At 42.5% G+C, this 22,230-nt stretch overlaps 1 protein-coding gene and 1 long non-coding RNA gene across 4 annotated transcripts in view; one reads left to right on the forward strand and one right to left on the reverse strand.

Moving 5' to 3' along the window:
• The window catches only part of LOC143963247 (ciliary microtubule associated protein 1A), a 36,932-nt gene that overhangs the window by 6,560 nt on the left and 8,142 nt on the right, over window positions 1-22,230 (reverse strand). The window contains exons 2-3 of one of the 3 annotated variants that reach the window (XM_077472822.1): window positions 19,337-19,378; window positions 2,058-2,213 (exon numbers count right to left, since the gene is read on the reverse strand). In XM_077472822.1, the coding sequence (XP_077328948.1) occupies window positions 2,058-2,166 (109 nt within the window). In that variant the 5' untranslated portion in view covers window positions 2,167-2,213; window positions 19,337-19,378. Of the gene's footprint in view, window positions 1-2,057; window positions 2,214-19,336; window positions 19,423-22,230 lie in introns of all 3 variants that reach the window. The other 2 variants (XM_077472821.1, XM_077472823.1) reach the window with 2 other exon arrangements.
• The window catches only part of LOC143963250 (uncharacterized), a 95,494-nt gene continuing 74,750 nt past the window's right edge, over window positions 1,487-22,230 (forward strand). Inside the window, exon 1 of the long non-coding RNA XR_013270918.1 lies at window positions 1,487-1,515. This is a non-coding gene — a long non-coding RNA (uncharacterized LOC143963250). The remainder of the gene's footprint in view (window positions 1,516-22,230) is intronic.

A 22,230-nucleotide genomic window follows, 5' to 3' on the forward strand; every position in this document is an offset into this window, starting at 1 on the left:
ACTTCAAATTTACGGAAACATAATTTTTTCATACTTTTTTTTCATAACTACAAGATAAGTAGTCTTAGCCTTGAGAGGTTGAAGAGGGCATGGTCAAGTCCAAACATTATAGAAAAACAGGATATATACATAAAGCTAGCTACGTATATCTCTGGGTACTGATGTAGAATGTAAATATGCAGGTGTTTGACTTTTTTTTTTTTTGCAGCCTGTACAGCACAGCCCATTGCAAATGTGTGCAGACTAAACCCCTGTTTTTAACACATATTGGTCAATTTGGTTGGTCGCAGGCTGGTCTGTAAGTCACCATCGTAACACTGTACTACTCTAGGGGAATGATCAGGGATTTTTTCTTTTTAAAATTTGATTGTTGTTACAGTGATTACCAGGGGCACACCAGTGCGCATGTGCCAGGCAATGTACAGGTACACCACCTGGCCTTCAGCTGGCACCTGTCCGGAGTAAAACCATTGTGGGTGTGCAGAGAGTGGTTCATTTGCAGCATTTTTTTCACACCTGTCTAAAACTTTTGATTAGTAATGTAGGCGTTTACAAGTGTATTAGAAGAGGAGCATTTAGAGGCTAAAAAAATGCACCACTTGCACAATCAGGAAACATTGAATGCACCTAAACGCTAGGCGTGGTCAGCGCTTGAGCGTTCATTTATTCCAGTGGCCAGAATAAATGTAATATTCTGTAAAAATTGAATCAATGAACGCCCAAATGGATGTGCAGCTTTTTCTGCCAGGAGCAAAGACAGGGAAGGTGGCCTTAAAATACATATTTTCGTTGGTTCAGCTTGGACCAATGTTAGTATGCTATACCTGTCACCACTACCACAGTGATCTCCGTTGTCTTATGGGTCCTGTCCCATGGGGGTCGCTCATTTGGCATGGACACTATTTACAGAATTTCATTTTTCTTAGTGAATGCAATTTGTTCTCTAATTGGCCGAGGTGGAGAGAAGGGAGACTAACATCACGATCCCCCTAACTCGTCCAATCAGAGAATACTTTGCATTAAATGAGAAAATTCTGTTAAAGGGGCCCATACTAAGCCAGCACCCCCCTAGGTTTACTATGCAGGGCAGACACTCAGCACTGGACCTGTAAGACAGTAGTGACTACTACATTCATTCTCCACTTCTACAGCAGTTCTCCATTATTTTTGCAAAAAAAAAAAACATACCTGGAATTTAGCTTTAACCACTTACTGACCACGCTATAGCCGAAAGATGTCTACAGCGCAGTCCTCCAGTTCTGGGATCGTGGCTATGGATGTCAGAACCCCACCCCCTGGAGCACGCATTGGGTGTGCTTTGTCATCGCTGTGTCCTTTGGACACAGCTGATCACAGATCAGGGAAAATGGCTAATTACAGCAGCCCTTTACCATGTGATCAGCTGTGTCTTATCACAGCTGATCACATGTAAACAGACTTGCTGGATATCAACAGTCCTTTCCTGACACACGCTGTGTCTGTGTGAGTAAAGGAGAGTCAATAACTGGGAAGGCTGTAAGTACATATTTTACACTGATCTTTAGGGCACTAATCATTTCAAAATGATTACTTATTTTCAAAATTTTATAACAGAAACTAAGAAAAAAGTGTTTATTTCAAAATTTTCTGTATTTTTTTGTTTGTTTAGCAAGAAATGAAAAACCCATTGGTCATTAAATACCACCAAAAGTAAGCTTGATTTGTGTGAAAAACATGATAAAAATGTCATATCTGTACAGTGTTGCATGACTGCGCAACTGTCATTCAAAGTGATGGCACTGAAAGCTGAAGATTGGCCTGGGCAGGAAGGGGGTTAAAATGACCAGTATTGAAGTGGTAAATCCACGTAGCCCTTCTTATACCTTCTTCAGCATATATTCAGCTTGCAACAGATGTAAAAGTCATTAATTGTCTGTCCTAATACAGCACAAGTGATTGTAAAAAAAGGTATTTGCAGTTTCTGCTTTTCTTTCCTTTTTTTCTATTTAGACAGACACAAAAAGACAGGTTTTCAAACTAACAAGGCCTTACTAACCCAGTATAGCTTCAGCATTTACCTGTGTTCCCTGGCAATCCATATTTAGGTCCCGGGCTGCTATAAAGAGCTGCAATTGGCCCTCGGGGTCTGTGGGGCTTCCAGGTTCCAACGTGAACTTCAGCCGTCATGGTGAACTTATGATCGGGGTGTCACCATACACACAGACTTTGAAAAACTAAAGAGAAATAAATGTTTATTTATAAACTATACTACAGTGGACAGATTCATACAGTGTGTGATTCAGAGGCATTATAATTTGTTTTATTCATTCTCTTCTTGTAATAACCAAGATTATATAATGTGGGCACATTTACACAAAGGTCCCTTCACAAGGACAATCCATCAGTCAGGTTTTAACTCATGATTACACAGATCAAAAATGACTACAATGTATCCTATTGTGTAGCTGATAGGTGTGCCATGTGTCTGGGCACACCCTAATCACCCAGTGTGGCTCAGACCCCCCCTGTGTAGACCCCTGATATTTCATCAAAACTTCTCAATGAGGCTTCCAATAAAAATTGTAAAAAATAATAAAAAAAATTCAATAATAATAATAAAAAGTATTGACACTATCCACTGCCCTACTGACACCAATCTCTGCCCTACTGACATCATCCATTGCTCTGCTGACACCATCGGTATATAGATATATACACATGCACACACGCAAATGTGTTTGAGCTTTGGTATGCACACCCTAATGCAATAGGCCAGTGTTTCTCAACTCCAGTCCTCAAGGTGCACCAACAAGTCATGTTTTCAGGTTTTCCATTATTTTGCACAGGTGATTTATTCAGTTTCAAAGCCTTAGCAATTACCACAGCCATTTCATCTGTGGGAAATCCTGAAAACATGACCTGTTGGGGTGCCTCGAGGACTGGAGTTGAGAAACACTGCAATAGGCTGTGCACACCTATGGGGTTGCCACATATAAAAGGATGTGCGTTTGTACATCTGGGTTCATTTAGGTTCATCAGACCAAACGCAGTAGATTTAGGCCTAGGTCTGATTTGGCAGGCCTGAACAGGAAGGATGCAAACAGATAAACGGCTGCACATCTGTTTACATTTGGCCACCAATCAGAATTACATGGGTCTGTTTTTCTTGCATTACAAGATGGAGAAAAAAACGAAACAGAATTGGAACGAACGTGGATATCACATATGTTTCATGTTGTGATCTGATTCAGAAGGGATATAAGTGTATGGATTTCCTGCTGAGATGAAATGGAGGAGTCTTACTGTGTGCCCCTACAGCAAATTACAATTATTTCCTGATCCAAGGTCTGTCGCATATCATATGTGGAATATATTATAATATATATTGTTACACTGAATTAATGTAAATATACATTAACTCAAACTTTGTAGCTAATGAAGTAATCAATAGTCATGAAGAAAGCATTTTCAGAATTGATGCACTTTAACACACTAAAAAGTAATGCATCTCATCTATACTGTAAATGTAGCTGTTCGCTTTGTAGGTGTTATGAATAAAAAACCCCAGCATGCACTGCCAGCCAGTGGGACAAAACATGCTTTTAATTGACAGCTTCCTTTTTAAAGTTTATATCTAGTTATTTTTTTCCTTTTGGATAGAGTGGGGAAGAGTAATGGCGCATACACACAATCAGAAATTCGGCCAGCAAAAGACTGATGAGAGCTTTTGGTCAGAAAATGCGACCGTGTGTATGCTCCATCAGACTTTTCCTGGCCGAATTCCCGCCAGCAAAAGATTGAGAGAAGGTTCTCAATTTTTCAGTCGGAAAAAGTTTTGATCGGAAATTCTGATCGTCTGTACCAATTCCGATGTGCAAAATTCCTATGCATGCTCGGAAACAATTTGACGCATGCTCGGAAGCATTGAACTTAATTTTCTCGGCTTGTCGTAGTGTTGTATGTCACCGCGTTCTTGACGGTCGAAAGTTCCACAAACTTTTGTGTGACCGTGTGTGCGCAAGTCAAGCTTGAGCAGAATTCCATCGGAAAAACCATCCAAGATTTTTCCGAAGGAAAATCCGCTTGTGTGTACCCGGCATTAGACTCTTTCCCTGGAATTCATAAAGGGTGTTGTAGACATTCTTTAGCATTCTGTCAGGCCTCTATACTACAACTGTTAGCGTTTTGTGACAGATACATTTACCTGTCTGAAACATGTACATGAATCTGTCACATGAAGGCCAGCACTGAGTTTGGTGTGTCCATACCAGACATTTCTTCCTCAGTGGAGCTCAGCAATGCTAGGCTAGCTATTTAAACCAATGGCAGCTATGAAATCTGCCCACTAATGTCCACTGTCAATCACAAAGGTGGTGGACCTCATGGAGAACTAGTCTTTCAGAGTTCCCCATTGGGCTCTGTCCACCTATCTTGCACAGTGTCCATGGAGTTGAGATTGTTGGATGGGCAGAATCTGATGAGGAACTCTGAAACTAGTTATATATGAGGTCACATAGGAGTGGGCAGATTGCATAGCTGCTATTCAACACAATAGCAGCTACAGACTGCGGTCCGCTGTCAATCACAAAGAGGGCAAACCTGATGGGCAACCAGTCTCTCAGCATTGGTGGCCTGTATCCAAACAACCAATGAAGTACATACAAAACACATTACACAACCCCTATAACTTTGTCTCGTGTGTTTGAGTTTGCCCTAATTATCTCCAGTTTCATTAACTATGAACTGGAGGTAGTTATTTTTGAATTTGTCACAGCTATAACGACCCATTGCAACCGTAATGCAAATAAGAACTACAAGAATCTGTTGTACATTTTGGAAGTGGTAATTAAAGTAATGCAAGTTGCAGGCCATTTTAATAGAGATTATACCAACAGAAACAAGTTGCAAATTCTTTATTGAATTCTCCCCTCTATCTGGTGTGTCTCCATTGGGGAGATTCACCACTCCATTTGTACTGATGACAATGGTTTCAGAAAAGGAAAGTTAGAGGAAATCCAAAATGTTATAGCTGTCCACAGAACAAGATTCAGGGAGAAATCTTCCAGTTGGGACACCTTTCATTGAGACAAATTTCTAAGAGGGAAATCACCCTAACTTCCTGTTGGACCCCTGTACACAAAGTAAAGCAAAATTTCCCTAATGATACACAGACAACAAAAAATTACCTGGCAGGGGTTTTAATCCTTCCCTGCTCTATCCCCAAAAAATGTAAAAAATAAAACATGTTGGCTATACCTATGTAGGTTTCTTAGGACTGATCTGAACACATGCACTTGCGCTCTTTTTACCTTAGCAATTTTTGTAAGGCTAGCTCAGGTCATTTAGTTTAAATAATGATACCAACCGGGCTTGTTTAAAATAGTTGTTTTTCTTTTGTTGTTTTCCTCCAATCATTTTTCCAATAATGTACAGTGCCTTGAAAAAGTATTCATACCCCTTGAAATTTTCCACAGATTGTCATATTAAAACCAAAGACGTAAATGTATTCTATTGAGATTTTATGTGAAAGCCCAACACAAAGTTGCACATAATTGTGAAGTGGACAGAAAAATGATAAATAGTTTTCATTTTTTTTTTTTTACAAATATCTGAAAAGTGTGGTGTGAATTTGTATTCAGCCCCCCTGGGTCAAAACTTTGTAGAACCACCTTTCACTGCAATTATAGCTGCAAGTCTTTTTGGGGGTGTCTCTACCAGCTTTACACATCTAGAGAGTGACATTTTTGCCCATTCTTCTTTGCAAAATAGCTCGAGTTCTGTCAGATTGTATAGAGAGCATCTGTGAACAGCAATTTTCAAGTCTTGTCACAGATTCTTAATTGGATTTAGGTCTGGACTTTGACTGGGCAATTCTAACACATGAAAATGCTTTGATCTAAACCATTCCATTGTAGCTCTGGCTGTATGTTTAGGATTGCTGTCCTGTTGGAAGGTGAACCTCCATCCCAGTCTCAAGTCTTTTGCAGACTCTAAGGCCGCGTACACACGCGGGGACTGTTCGCCCAACTTTCGTGTGTGTGTGGGCTTTCAGCGGACAGTTTCAGCGAACAGTCCGCTGAACAAGGTTTTTCGGAAATTCCGAAAAACTGTCCGCTGAAACAAAGTTCCAGTCCCCTCGTGTGTAGGCTTGTTCGGCAAACTAAGTTCCGCGCATGCTCAGAAAGGATTTACACGCCGAAAGTTATAATGCAGTGTATAGGACGTCGTATTTTTCGTCCCGTCGTACGTGCCGTTCACGTCATCGCGCACGGTTTCAGCAAACTGTTCGTCCGTCGTATGTGGCCATGTCCGTCCATGCTAATTTTGAGCGGACTGTTTGCCGAAACTGTTTGACGGACAAAGTTGGGCGAACAGTCCCCGCGTGTGTACGCGGCCTAACAGGTTTTCTTCTAAGATTGCCCTGTATTTGGCTCCATCCATCTTTCCATCAACTCTGACCAGCTTCCCTGTCCTTGCTGAAGAAAAGCATCCGTACAACATGAGTGTGATGTGCCGTGTTAGTTTTCCGCCACACATAGCTTTTAGGCCAAAAAGTTACATTTCGGTCTCATCTGACCAGAGCACCTTATTCCACATGTTTGCTGTATCTCCCACATGGCTTCTCACAAACTGCAAGGAGAAATTCTTATAGCTTTCTTTCAACAATAGCTTTCTTCTTGACACTATTCCATAATGGCCAGACTTGTGGAGTGCACAACTAATAGTTTAGACTAAAAGGATTTTTTTCCAAAAAAGTACTTTAACATAGGGTGACACTATGAAAGTACTAAATTATTAGTTATTAATATGCCCACACTAGGCGACTTTGCTGCTGCCCTTGTGGATTTAGCTAACGTGGGTGATACTTGTGCGCCTCTGATTGAGCTGAGTCTCCTGTTTTTTCTTAATTATTTTTTGTTATTTAGATTCATTATTATTAATATTACATTATATGTATATTTCTATGTATTATTTAGTAATTTTTATTGTTGATCAGAAAATTGCTGCTCCCAAGGAAGCGTAATCCACGCGCAACATGTCCAGCTTCTGAAAAAATTGATATACCCGGACCTAGATTTGGACACACAATTTATTGGATATTTTCATCAGGCAATGATTCAAGAACCTATATGGTTCATTGTCATGAGTGTGGTTACATTAGCTATTATGTGATGTCATTCTCTATATGTGTAGGGTATATTAATAACTAATTTTATTCTTATGTTACATATTGTTGTAATAACTGTACCTCAGTATTTTTATACTTATTTTTTAATAAAACAAGGTAAATATTACTAATGTTCTTCTAGATCTATTACTTGTGTGCCTACAAGGTCCACTTTATGTAGTATTTCAATCTTTAACACAATAGTTGTCCCGTGGCCAGATTCTACCACCTGAGCTGTGGGTCTCTGCAGCTCCTCCAGAGTTACCATGGGCCTCCAGGCTGCTCTGATTAATGCTCTCTTTGCCCAGCCTGTCAGTTTAGGTGGACAGCCAACTCTTGGTAGGTTTGCAGTTGTGCCAGACTCTTTCCATTTTTGGATGATGGCTTGAACAGTGCTCCATGAGATGTTCAAAGCATGAGATTTTTTTTTTTATAACCTAACCCTACTTTAAACTTCTCCACAACTTAATGCCTGACCTGTCTTGGCCTTCATGATGCTGTTTGTTCACTAAGGTCCTCAACAAATCTCTAAGGGCTTCACAAAACAGCTGTATTTATACTGAGATTAAATTACACATAGGTGTACTAGATTTTAGTTAGGGCAAAGCAAAGGGGACTGAATAAAAATGCATGCCACACTTCTCAAATATATTATATATATATATTGTAAGGGATCTTCCCGGGGTAGGGTGTGTTTGGACACAGTTCACAGCAGACTTGGAATTTGATAAAGCAGATCTTGGCGTTTATTCGTGGTACAAACAGTCCAGCAAACAAAATATACAGCAACACCGTGCTTTCTAAGTACAACAAAAATAAAAGTCCTAGCCCGGCTGGGCGCTTACTAACAGGTTCTGCTCACCTATCTGACACTTACAAACACAGCGTCTTTCGCCTGGACATCGCAGGGTGAGTTTTAGCTCCAGCAGTGGGTGTGCTTGCAGCTTCCTTCAACACACAGATTGTTCATTCCCTGGCTGAGAAGCAATCACCTGCAGACCCTACAGAGCCTTTAGCTTCCCAGGCTAATTAGGATCCAAGCTCACCTGATCCCAAACCCAGAACTGGATCGGGGGATGTGGAATGACAGGTCCCTCTACCAAACCTACCTGCCATTCCATATAAACCCAGGCCCGGCAAAATTAAATAACAACTCAGCAGCATATCGCTGCTGAGAAACTGATCCATCCTGGATTTACCATCTCACACTGTGTAGCAACCTAGGTGAGATGTACACCCCCTCGATCACTTCTCCAGTGACATGTCTACATATCCCCCCCCTCTTTTTCAGACCGGAGGGCTGAGCCTTTTGTCCCCACAGACAACTTACCCTTGACAATGCGTCAGCATTTGCCTGTAATTTCCCTGGCCTGTGTTCCACAGTGAAATTAAAGTTTTGTAGGGAGAGAAACCATCTAGTCACTCTTGCATTTCTCTCCCTGTTTAACTTCATCCATGTTAGGGGGGCATGGTCTGTCACCAACTTGAATTTCCTGCCTAGCAAGTAATACTTTAAAGATTCTAGGGCCCACTTTACTGCCAAACATTCTCGCTCCACAATGGCATAATTTTTCTCGGCCGGGGTTAGTTTTCTACTCAAGTACGTCACCGGATGCTCCTCACCATTCACTACTTGTGAGAGTACTGCACCTAAGCCTGTGCTAGAGGCATCTGTCTGGACCAGAAATTCTCGCCTGAAATCGGGGGTGACTAACACAGGTGGTTGGCACAAGGCAGACTTAAGGCTTTGGAAAGCCTCCTCGGCCTCTGGGGTCCACGTGACCATTGCTGTCTTTCCGCCCTTTGTCAAGTCAGTTAGCGGAGCAGCAACTGAGGCAAAGTTCGGCACAAATCTACGGTAATAACCCGTAATACCCAGGAAAGCTCTAACCTGTTTCCTTGTCAGGGGTCTAGGCCAATTCTGTATTGCCTCAATTTTATTTAGCTGTGGCCTAACCAATCCTCTTCCAACAATGTAGCCCAGATATTTGTTTTTCTGTAAAAATTCCTGAGCCTCCTGTTTCTGTGACACTGATAGAGTATCACCTACCTTGACTGGAGGGATTGGTTGTGACAAATTATTAACAGTATTTGTCGCCCCCAAGGATTCCCTGTCTTTCCAGGGCTTGATCAAGTTTATGTGATAAACTTGGAAAGGCTTCCTTCTACCTGGTTGGTGCACCTTGTAGTTCACCTCACTGATCTTTTCAACAATTTCATAAGGACCTTGCCACTTCGCCAAGAATTTACTCTCAACAGTGGGGACTAGTATAAGGACCCTATCGCCTGGGTTGAATGTCCTGATTCTTGCGGACCGGTTGTAAATTCTACTTTGGGCCTCTTGAGCTCTCTGGAGGTGTTCCCTTACCAGGGGCATTACAGTGGCTATACGGTCCTGCATTTGTGCTACATGCTCAATAACACTCTTGTATGGGGTGGACTCATTCTCCCATGTCTCTTTTGCAATGTCTAGTAGACCCCTAGGGTGATGACCATAGACCAACTCGAATGGTGAGAACCCTGTGGACGCTTGGGGCACCTCCCTAATAGTAAACATGAGGTAGGGTAATAAATGATCCCAGTCACGACCATCTTTTGCCACCACTTTCTTCAACATATGTTTCAAAGTTTTATTAAATCTCTCCACCAATCCGTCCGTCTGGGGGTGGTACACAGAGGTACGGATGTGTGAGATTTTAAATAGTCTGCATAATTCCTTCATTACTTTCGACATAAATGGCGTACCTTGGTCAGTTAGGATTTCTTTGGGGATCCCAGTCCTAGAGAACATATAAAACAACTCACGTGCAATTGTTTTAGATGCAGTGTTTCTTAAGGGTACAGCCTCAGGATAGCGGGTCGCATAATCCAGGACTACCAAAATATACTGGTGTCCTCTAGCTGACTTTACAATGGGACCCACTAAATCCATGGCAATACGCTCAAAAGGCACCTCTATAATAGGGAGCGAAACCAAAGGACTGCGAAAATGTGACACTGGGGCACTAACCTGACATGTGGGGCACGACTCACAGTATTTTTTAATGTCATCATATATGGCCGGCCAAAAAAACCTCTGGAGAACCCTCTCTCTCGTTTTGTCAGTCCCCAAGTGTCCCCCAAGAACATGGTTATGTGCCATGTCAAGCACCTGACGCCGGTACGGCTTAGGTACCAGAAGCTGTTCCACAATCTCATCTTTAACCTTATTGACTCTATAGAAAAGATCATTAGTCACCGAAAAATGTGGAAATCTTTTTTCAGCATCTGGTTCCTGAGGTACCCCGTTCATAACAGCAACCTGCTCTCTCGCATTTTTGAGAGTGGGGTCCTGTAATTGTGCAGTCCCAAAATTATCGCTAGACACCTCTAAGTCTAGTATATTTTGCTCAGTGGGAGGAGCCTCCTCCTCCCCAGCCAGGACCTGCAAAGGAAAACAATCATTTTCATCCTGCACATTTTTATCATTCACAGTGGACAAGGCAACCCCCTTAGAGGTATCCTCACTCCTTTTGGGGATTTTTCTTTTTTCCCAAAGAGCCCAGAATAATGGAAAATCGCGCCCCAATATTACATTATGCATGAGGTTTTTAACCACACCCACTTCATATTGTACGGTGCCTTGTTCAGTCCCGACTTTAGCCAGCACTATAGGGTACACTTTTGTATCACCATGTATGCACACAACACTCATATGCTTTTTAGACTCTAAGTCCCCAGTCACCAGGCTAGCATGCACCAAGGTTACAAGGCTTCCTGAGTCCATTAACGCTTTAACAGGAAAGTCATTGATTGTGATGTTGCAGATTTGCGGTTCAGTCTCTAGTCCAGGAACTGCAGCACAAGATGGTTCCGCAAATAGCGACTGACGCCTGCTAGCGTCACATTCCATGGGTTCAGAGGTAAGAGGGCAATGGGCCGACACGTGTCCCGCCTCATGGCATCTCCAACACTGGATAGGGCCTGGTCTCTTTGGCAAGGAGTCCTTTTCAGAGCCCCTTAGCCACCCGGGACCATCACCAGTCTTTTGTCCCTGAGACACCACTTGAGCCCTTTTCCCCCCCATCAGCACCCCTCCACACTCCCCCAATAGATGGAAGTCTCTTACCAGCTGACGGCACAGATCTGGCGCTCCGGGGAGGTGAAGATGCTGCAGGAACATCACGGAGGTAGTCCTCAGTCGCCTGGAACCTCTCCACAAGGTTGACAAGTTCGTTTGCGTTCCTAGGATCACCTTGTCCCACCCAGCGTTGCAGGTCAGTAGGAAGCGCTCGAAGGTAGCGATCCATCACGACCTTCTCTAGGATTTGTGCAGGAGTAGAAGTGTCTGGCTCCAACCACTTTCTTGCCAAATGGATTAGGTCATACATCTGGGACCTCGCTGATTTGTCCAGACTGTAGCTCCAGTTGCGTACCCTCCGGGCACGGACTGCAGTAGTAACTCCTAGTCGGGCAAGTATCTCCTCTTTTAGCCGAGTATAGTCCTTAACCTCTTGCTCACTGAGGTCATAGTAGGCCTTTTGAGGTTCACCTGTTAAATAGGGCGCAATTACCTCTGCCCACTCAGCGGCTGGTAACTTCTCTCGCTCAGCCACGCGCTCAAATACTGTTAGATAGGCCTCAACATCGTCCTCAGCAGTCATCTTTTGCAGCGCTTTCTGCACAGTCCTTCTCCCAAAAAAAATCTCTGGAGCGGCTCCCTCCATTGTGGGTGGATTAGCAACCACAGGCGCCTCTCGATTTACTATCAGGTGCTCGATAAGTTGTTGTTGGCTTTGGCGCAAAGCTTGCAACTCTTCCTTATGCATCCGCTGTTGTGCAGCCATCATCTGCTGTTGTGCAGCCATGGACTGTTCATGTCGTCTATTGGCCTCTGTCTGCGCCTGCTGTTGTGCAGCCATCATCTGCTGTTGTTCAGCCATGGACTGTTCATGTCGTCTATTGGCCTCTGTCTGAGCCTGCTGTTGTTGCAAACTCACTTGCATAAACTGCTTCAGCATCTCCTCCATGTTGCTGGACTGTTTTTGGAGTGTAGTTGCAGCTTTCACCCAGGACATCAGCAGCTGTAGCCAAGTCTGTCCACACCGTTGCCCCTAGCAACCGCGTTGCCCGCTACCTCCACCAATTGTAAGGGATCTTCCCGGGGTAGGGTGTGTTTGGACACAGTTCACAGCAGACTTGGAATTTGATAAAGCAGATCTTGGCGTTTATTCGTGGTACAAACAGTCCAGCAAACAAAATATACAGCAACACCGTGCTTTCTAAGTACAACAAAAATAAAAGTCCTAGCCCGGCTGGGCGCTTACTAACAGGTTCTGCTCACCTATCTGACACTTACAAACACAGCGTCTTTCGCCTGGACATCGCAGGGTGAGTTTTAGCTCCAGCAGTGGGTGTGCTTGCAGCTTCCTTCAACACACAGATTGTTCATTCCCTGGCTGAGAAGCAATCACCTGCAGACCCTACAGAGCCTTTAGCTTCCCAGGCTAATTAGGATCCAAGCTCACCTGATCCCAAACCCAGAACTGGATCGGGGGATGTGGAATGACAGGTCCCTCTACCAAACCTACCTGCCATTCCATATAAACCCAGGCCCGGCAAAATTAAATAACAACTCAGCAGCATATCGCTGCTGAGAAACTGATCCATCCTGGATTTACCATCTCACACTGTGTAGCAACCTAGGTGAGATGTACACCCCCTCGATCACTTCTCCAGTGACATGTCTACAATATATATATATATATATATATATATATATATATATATATATATATATATATATATGTGTAAAAAATGTTGAAAACCATTTATTATTTTCCTTCCACTTCACAATTATGTGCCACTTTGTGTTGGTCTATCACAAAATCCCCAAAAAATAAATTTCCGTTTTTGGTTGTAACATGACAAAATGTGGAACATTTCAAGGGGTATGAATACTTTTTCGAGGCACTGTACATTACCCAAAGCCTGCTGTAATCCCATTATATTCAAAGAAAAGCTGAAGAAATAACATTGTTCAAGGTGACAACACAGGGTTTTGCCAATCTCTTTGCTTTTACCTTTTTTACAATGTACTTTGGCACTGCAACACACAGCATCAGAGAAAAAAAGGCATGTTTCCGCCAGAAAACTGGGCTCAACGCAACTTTACAAACAAGCCCCCATAAGTATTAATTCACAAAGCCCCTTTTTATTTTACATGTGTTTGTTATTTTCTCATAATTTTTTGCATCAAATTGTATGATTCACAAAAAAGTATTTTACTGGTATGGAGTTTTATTATATGTCCACCTGGCTCCTTTTTTTCTGCTCTCCACTATGGGCAAATGAAAAGTCATTGTTAACGCCCGCTACTGTCATATAAAAAGATATGTACAACCCATTCAAATTGTTTACTTTTACAATATATTTGTATATAACAGGCAAACATATCTTTAGTAGAACAGTGTCTGCAGATAAATTAGTTATATTCAAACAAATGACATATAAAATTGACATATTGCATTTGTTCTCAAAATCTAAAATAGAAAAAAATGCAGATTTGTCATGTGGAAAAAGTAATGACACTCCTACATTTACCACACCACTGCTACATTCACCACGAAACTCCTACATTTACCACCACCTCAATCCATTCATCAAATCCATAGAACCTGGTGTTCCAGATTAGGTGTTATTGATTAAGACCTCCTAGGGCTCAGTTCCCACTAGTGCGGGAATCGCATGACCATGCGCTTCCCCTGTGGCCGCATTTTGTACATTTCACACGGCACAGCAGCCCATTCAAATTAATGGGATGCCGTGCCCGAGCAAACACAGGATGCACGGCCCACACTAGTGTGAACCTTATGCCACGTACACACGATCGGAAAATTCGGCCAGCAAAAGACAGATGAGAGCTTTTGGTTGGAAAATGTGCCCGTGTGTATGCTCCATTGGGCTTTTGGTGGCCACCAGCAAAAGATTGAGAGCATGTTCTCTATTTTTCGGTCGGAAAAAGTTCCAATAGGAAATTCCGATCGTCTGCAGCAATTCCGACGCGCAAAATTCCTACGCATGCTCGGAAACAATTCGACAGCATGCTCAGAAGCGTTGAACTTAATTTTCGTTGTAGTGTTGTACGGCACCGTGTTCTTGACGGTCGAAAGTTCAGAGAACTTTTGTGTGACTGTGTGTATGCAAGCCAAGCTTGAGTGGAATTCCGTCGGAAGAACCATCCAAGTTTTTTCTGACTAAATTTCTGATTGTGTGTACACGGCATTAGGGAGTATGCAGGTGAAACCTGTCTAGGGTCTGCTACTGACATGTGCAATGTAATCATGCCAAGAACAAAACAACTTCCTCAGAAAGAAGGTTGTGGATATATATATATATATATATATATATATATATATATGTCACAAAAGTGAGTATACCCCTCACATTTTTGTAAATATTTTATTATATCTTTTAATGTGACAACACTGAATAAATTAAATTTTGCTACAATGTAAAGTAGTGAGTATACAGCTTGTATAATAGTGTAAATTTGCTGTCCCCTCAGAATAACTCAACACACAGCCATTAATGTCTAAACCGCTGGCAACAAAAGTGAGTACACCCCTAAGTGAATCCAAATTTGGCCTTATTAGCCATTTTCCCTCCCCGGTGTCATGTGTCTCATTATTGTTACAAGGTCTCAGGTGTGAATGGGGAGCAGGTGTGTTAAATTTGGTGTTATCACTCTCACTCTCTCATACTGGTCACTGGAAGTTCAACATGGCACCTCATGGCAAAGAACTCTCTAAGGATCTGAAAAAAATAATTGTTACTCTACATAAAGGTGGCCTAGGCTACAAGAAGATTGTCAAAACCCTGAAACTGAGCTGCAGCATGGTGGCCAAGACCATAGAGCGGTTTAACAGGACGGGTTCCACTGAGAAGAGGCCTCGCCATGGTAGACCAAAGAAGTTGAGTGCACGTGCTCAGCATCATATCCAGTTTGTCTTTGAGAAATATACATATGAGTGCTGCTGGCATTGCTGCAGAGGTTGAAGGGGTGGAGGGTCAGCCTGTCAGTGCTCAGACCATACGCCACACACTGCATCGAATTGGTCTGCATGGCTGTCATCCCTCTTCTAAATATGGTCCACAAGAAAGCCCACAAACAGTTTGCTGAAGACAAGCATACTAAGGACATGGATTACTGGAACCATGTGCTGTGTTCTGATGAGACCAAGATAAGCTTATTTGGTTCAGATGGTGTCAAGCATGTGTTGTGGCAATCAGGTGAAGAGTACAAAGACAAGTGTGTCTTGCCTACAGTCAAGCATGGTGGTGGGAGTGTCATGGTCTGGGGCTGCATGAGTGCTGCTGGCACTGGGGAGCTACAGTTCATTGAGGGAACCATGAATCCAACATATACTGTGACATACTGAAGCAGAGCATAATCCCTTCCCTTTCAGAAACTGGCCTGCAGTGCAGTATTCCAACAAGATGACGACCCCAAACACACCTCCAAGATGCTAAAGAAGCTGAGGGTAAAGGTGATGGACTAAACAAGCATGTCTCCAGACCTAAACCCTATTGAGCATCTGTGGGGCATTTTCAAACCGAAGGTGGAGGAGCGCAACGTCTCTAACATCCACCAGCTCCGTGATGTTGTCAAGGAGGTGTAGAAGAGGATGTTAGTGGCAACCTATGAAGCTCTGGTGAACTTTATGCCCAAGAGGGTTAAGGCAGTGCTGGAAAATAATGGTGGCCCCCCAAAATATTGACACTTTGGGCCCAATTTGGACATTTTCACTTAGGGGTGTACTCACTTTTGTTGCCAGTGGTTTAGAAATGAATGACTGTGTGTTCAGTTATTTTGAGGTGACAGCAAATTTACACTGTTATACATGCTGTACACTCACTACTTTACATTGTAGCAAAGTGTAATTTCTTCAGTGTTGTCACATGAAAGGATATAATAAAATATTCACTTTTGTGAGATACTGTATTTCTACTCAGAGTTTTATCTATGGATAGTATAGGAAAGGAAAAGAGAAACTGAGAACATTGACCTGCGGTGTGCCGAGGTCACATGGTCAGTATGCCTAAAAGTGGGCATGCCCAAGTATGAAATAAAATGGAATGTAAAAAGTAACAGAAAAGGGAATGGGAAGGTGGGACACGTGAGCTACGACCACCAGGGGAGGAGGAAAAGAGGGCAGGCTTTATGTGGCCAGACTCCTCCCACAAATACAGGCTCACCTGCGGTTAGCCTTACACTTGTACTCAGAGTCTTATATATGGATAGTATAGGAAAGGAAAAGAGAAACTGAGAACATGGTGTGCCCAGGTCACGTGGTCATTATGCCTAAAAGTGGGCAAAAATAACACAGTAGGATGAAGTTTGAACAAAGATTGTGACATGCTGAAACCTATAAACTGGCCAAATTGCCAAAGCTTGCGACATCATAAACAGTGGATCTGGGATATGCTTAGAGAAACAAGATGACCTCCACCAACCCAATTACATGACAATAAAAGCAGGGACCACCTGGCTTGAAGCAGCGGAAGCCCCTCCCATTCTAAATGAATGGCTAGAGTGTGCCTAAGGGTCCAACCCCCCCAAAAAATTGGCCAATTGGGTACGACAATGTAGCACGAATTGAGCTACGGAGAGAGGAGCACTAGGGAAAGGCAACAGAGGACTATCCCCGGGTTTTTGAGACGTAGCACTGACGAACTGGTCCAATACCAAACTGGGCACCCTGCCTAGCCAGTTTTGGAAAAACTGATGTCTGTGCAGACTCCTGACTGCAACGTCTTGCACTTCCCCTTTCCAGGTCACCCTCTTTCTCTACCCCTACCCACCTCCCAGTACTGCCCTTTTAAAGAATACAGAACCAAGTATCATTTTGTGGTGCTAGGTAATTTGAATAGAATTTGGTAATAACAAAAAAAACTTCCTACCACATTTCCTTTTAGGACATAGTGATTGATAGCCCTGCCCTACTGCTCCTGCTCACAGTAATTCTTAGATGTATTGGCTACATTCGTTTTCTTCTTTTTTTTTTTTGCCTTTATTTTCACCTGTTAATCTAACTGGTAAGTTTCTCATATTTTAACTTCCTTTAACAGACCTGTCTGTCTGGAAAAAGTGACAGTTAGATGGAACCAAAGGTAGATAATACTTACCTCTGCTCCACTGGTTAAAGGCCCGCGAGGTCCTTCTGTGGCGCCGGCATCTTCTACCTGTCTTTTTTCAAGTGCAGATCTTCAGCCATCTTGATTGGCCAGTGTGGGATAAAGTCAATGCGCATGCACAGCTCCATTTACATTCTGCAGAGGATTGTGAACTGGCAGATACGTTTATTTTATTGTGGAAGAGACATTATAGATCTCTTCTGCAATAAAAAGCCTGCTTTTTTGGGAACAAAATGTTTAGTTCTGCTTTAAAGTGTTTGTTACCCCAACATTTCATATTCCTTATATGTGTCTGCTGTACCATGTTCTTGTATGAAAGAGTATCCTGATCTCTTTGTATTGCTTAGTTTATGTGAAATCCCTGATGTTCCTGCCAGTCCCTCTGCTTTCCTATTAAAAAACTCACCACACTAAGCATGAGAAAACACTGTGGTCAGTTCTCTAGCTATGCTGCAAACTTAGCCCTTGTACACACGATCGGAGATTCCGACGGAATGTGTCCGATCGGAGCGTTTTGTCGGATATTCCGACTGTGTGCGGTCTGCATTGGACTGTTTCCGTTGAAATATCCATCGGACCAAATTTTCCAACTTGCCAGAAATATTTTCCGACAAAATGCTCCGATCGGACATACTCCGATCATGTGTAGAGAATTCCGATCGGACAAAGTGCCACGCATGCTCATATCAAATTCCTACATCAAAGCTATTGGCTACTAGCCTGAACATAGTCCCGCCGTAACGAAATAACGTCATCACATTCTGAACGATTGGATTTTCCGACAACTTCGTCCGACCGTGTGTATACAACAGTTTCGGACACAATCCGACGGACAAAATCCTTCGGATTTCGTTGTCGGAATCTCCAATCGTGTGTACAAGGGCTTAGTGTACTCTCCTGAGTCTCCTCCAATGATCAGACTTGTCCTGTCCTGACACCCCTCCCCCCCCCGCACAGCTTTTCACTGGAGTGATCAGTGTACTGTTGCTTCTCCTCCCCCAGCTCTTATGCAGCTGAGAACAGAGGGGACAGAGGGAATGTGATCACTTAGAAAGAAGGGAAAAAGGGGTATTTATAATCTTTTTTTTAATATCTATACACAAGTGTTTTGCCTTTCATTTCTATTTTAAAAAGAAAGGATTGTTTTACAAGGTGATTGTTTACAATCACTTGAACACTTTTTTTAACAGGTACAGCAACTGTTTTTTTTTTCCTTTTGGGATACATGTTTTGCATAAATGAATAAAAGATAACAGCTTCCCTAGTAGTGTTAATTTGTTAGTCAAATCCATCTAAATCTGGTAGTCCACCTAATACTACCCTCTCCCATACCTCCCAACATTTTGAGATGGGAATGAGGGACACCTACTAGCAAATGTATGTAGGCATAGGACACGCCCCCTGCCACACCCCCTTAAAGGAGAATTAACAAAAAAAGATTAATTAAATCTACAAGTGCTTTTTTTACCACTACTTCTCCTTTATATTGGCTTTTTAAATTTACAAATGCAGCCATTTAGAATTTGGAAGAAAGGTTTAGCACTGAAAAACACTTTTTGAAAGATAAAAAGTGCCTTTTTTTTATACAACTATATAGATCAGACCAAAATGAGGAACAAATGAGGAGGAGAGAGGGACAGAGGGATATTCAATTCAGGGACAGTCCCTCCAAATCAGGGACAGTTGGGAGCTATGCCCTATCCCCAGACTGACAATACTTCTGTCCAAAGGTCTCTGTTTCTCCCCCCTCCAGAGTGCAGAGACCCTGAGACAGGAATGTGTTACTGGCAGGATTACTACCAGGTTAAAATAAAAGGGGGGGGGGAGATTAAAAAAGAAAAGTAATGCAGCTTACCACAAAGATTGTGGATATATTACAATTTTGTTTCTGACTTTAATACTGCTTTCATACCACAACAGAAATATTAAGGAGCAAGCTTTGAAAATGCAAAAGCCATATACAACATTAAATTAAATGATACAATATAATAATAACCTAAAATGTGCACTCACCACAAATACACGTTGATGAAATTTCCTGTGGCTGATCTTGTTCTGTCAGGGGGTAAATGAAAGTTGAACCCTAGAAAGCAGGATTTCTGCAAGGGACATTAGTGAAAATCACATTCAGAAGTTGTCACCAGCAGTATTTTAGGTGACTGCTCTGCCTGCCTCCTATTCAGAAAACTCAGAGCAAAGTATGACAAAACCTCAGTCTCTGTATCCCAGTCCATTCACTAAACACTGTGTCCCTGGTTACCGGGCTTGGAGGCTGTTACTAAAACAAACCATCTTCACTCAATTCACTCCTAGATGCAAACATACAAAAGGAACAGAATAAAACCTCAGGGTCTAATATTCACCCGAGACGTTTTAGGGCTCATACACACAATACATGCAACCACAAATTTCCTCTAGTGTAAAAATCTGACTTTTTTTCTGTGCTAGAGCTTCTGATGGTGCAAAAATAAAAAGGGAAGGGATGTGCTTGGCCATACAGTACTTGGTGCATGTCAATGCTTGCATTTTTGGTTACCTACACCTATGACGTATTCCCATAGCTCCCAACTGTCCCTGATGTCGAGGGACTGTCCCTGATTTGGAGCAATGTCCCTCTTTCCCCCTCATTTGTCCCTCATTTTGGTCTGATCTATATAGTTGTATATAAAAATCACTTTTTTTTATTTCAAAAAGGGTTCCCCAGTGCTAAATCTTTCATCCAATTTCTAAATTGCTGCATTTGTACATTTCAAAAGCAAATATAAAGGAATAGTAGTGGTAAAAAAACACCTTGTGAATTTAATTAACTTTTTTTTTTGTTAATTCTCCTTTAAAGGGGTGTGGCAGGAGGGCGTGTCCTATGCCTACATACATTTGCTAGTAGGTGTCCCCCATTCCCATCTCAAAATGTTGGGAGGTATGTGTACTCCTGCAGTGCTAAACTTACAACAGCAGCCATTCATTATAATGGCAGGCTGTGCAGGCCACCTATGGCTCACCGGGCATGGAAAAATGCCAGGATTTCTACACTAGAGGAGATTTGCGCCTGCATGAGATCATAATGACAGAAAAATAAAAAATAAACGTGCAATGCCATAAAGAGGAACGCCACTCTTACTATTAACCTCCCTGGCGGTATGATTATGTCGGATTTTTAGATACGGAAAGCAGTACAATGTTTTTCATAGAAATTTGGCGTTTTATATTGTAGGCCCGTAATTCTTAGGAATAACTCACTTAAATCTGTCCAAACAAGAGTCTAGTAGACATCCCGGGTATGATAACATTTGAAAAACAAAATCACAAATTAAAATATAATAAATAACTATAAATAATTATACCAAATAATAATATAATAATAATAAAAATTCTTCAATAATGTAATCAAATCAAAAACACTGAAATTTGCTCAGTTGCAGTGTTTGATGACAGATCTTCCCACAAATCGCTATCGCTCAATTCTGCGAGTGATTCTAATTTATTATCGCTGTTTTCTAGCTGGTCTAAAACCACTTTTGAGGTAAAGGGACAGTTTTGGTTGCTATGGACAATCTCCAGTTTCCAGGCATAAAGAACAGTTTTTATAATATAAAACTGCATGCAGGGCACCGGACAAACCACTAGGGACAAAAGGGAGGTGAAATAATTACATACAGCAATGTAATCTGTAAGATTACATTATACTGTATGTAATGTATGTGTTTCACTTTTTGAATTTGGCGCCGATCTCCGTCCCCGTGCGTTGTAACGCTCACAGGGAACGGAGCTCGGCTCCGTGATAGATCAAGTGGAGGATGAGCACTGCGGGGGACATCGCTGGATCCAGGGGATAAGGTAAGTAAGCTCTTCCTGGATCCTGCGATACGATCCAGAGTCTGGCACGGGGTTACCGCTAATGGTTCTGAATTTTCACCCCGAGCCAGACTCGGGAATACCTCCACGGGGGTTAAAAATATAATGTTTAAATACTAAAACTTGTCTCTATATGAACGTAATAAAAAACATACTGACTACTATACTCCGGTGATTCCAGCGCTCTGTTGCTTGTAGGCTAAGCTCTCCCTGTACTGCTCTGGCACATGTGCAGACATGATGCCGGGATCTATTATTATTAATATACAGAATTTATATGCGGTGTGTCTAAAAAGTTTGATGAATGGTCCAATATCTCAATGGCAACGTGGGCCAGGTGTGCGCGCATGCACATGGCTATCCAGAGACACATCGAGAAGTGGTACCTAGCGTGGAGTACACGTGAACCTCAGGTTAAACCTGCGCGGGCAGTCAACCGTAGTCACTGAGAGAGGTAGGGTCACAGTGCAAAGGAGCAAAAAGTGAACATCAAGTTCTGCTATAAATTGGGGAAAACGGCGATGGGGAAGCATGAAATGTTGGAGCAAGTGTACGGGATGGAAGCCGTGAGCAGAAAAGGTGTTTACGACTGATTGAAACTCATTTGCGATGGGAAGAAAATGACTGAGGATGAGCCACGTTCGGGTCGGCCGTTGAGAAGCAGAACCCCAGACATGATGGAGAGAGTGTGACAAATGCTGGCACGAGATTAGCGACTGACTCTACGCTTGATGGCGGAGGAATTGGACACTAGCAAGGACACGGTGTGCACCATCATCTGCAAAGTTTGGGGTAAGTGGAAGATCTGTTCCTGGTTTGTGCCGCACAAGCTGACAGATGAACAGATAGCAAAACGGATGGAAACCTCTGGAGATTTCATTACCATGTGTGATCAAGATCCATCCTTTCTGTGAACCATCGTCACAGGGGGTGAGACCTGGTGATACCAGTTCGTTGTGGAATCCAAGTGGCAACTGATGATGTTCACGTCCTCCTTGCGACCCAAAAAGAGTGACCTGCAAAAGTCCCAGATCAAGACAAACGTTCAAGACGAT

The sequence above is a fragment of the Lithobates pipiens genome, unplaced genomic scaffold, assembly GCF_037356315.1.
Source record: "Lithobates pipiens isolate NorthernLeopardFrog02 unplaced genomic scaffold, aLitPip1_a1.2 Scaffold_8, whole genome shotgun sequence".
Classification (NCBI taxonomy): domain Eukaryota; kingdom Metazoa; phylum Chordata; class Amphibia; order Anura; family Ranidae; genus Lithobates; species Lithobates pipiens.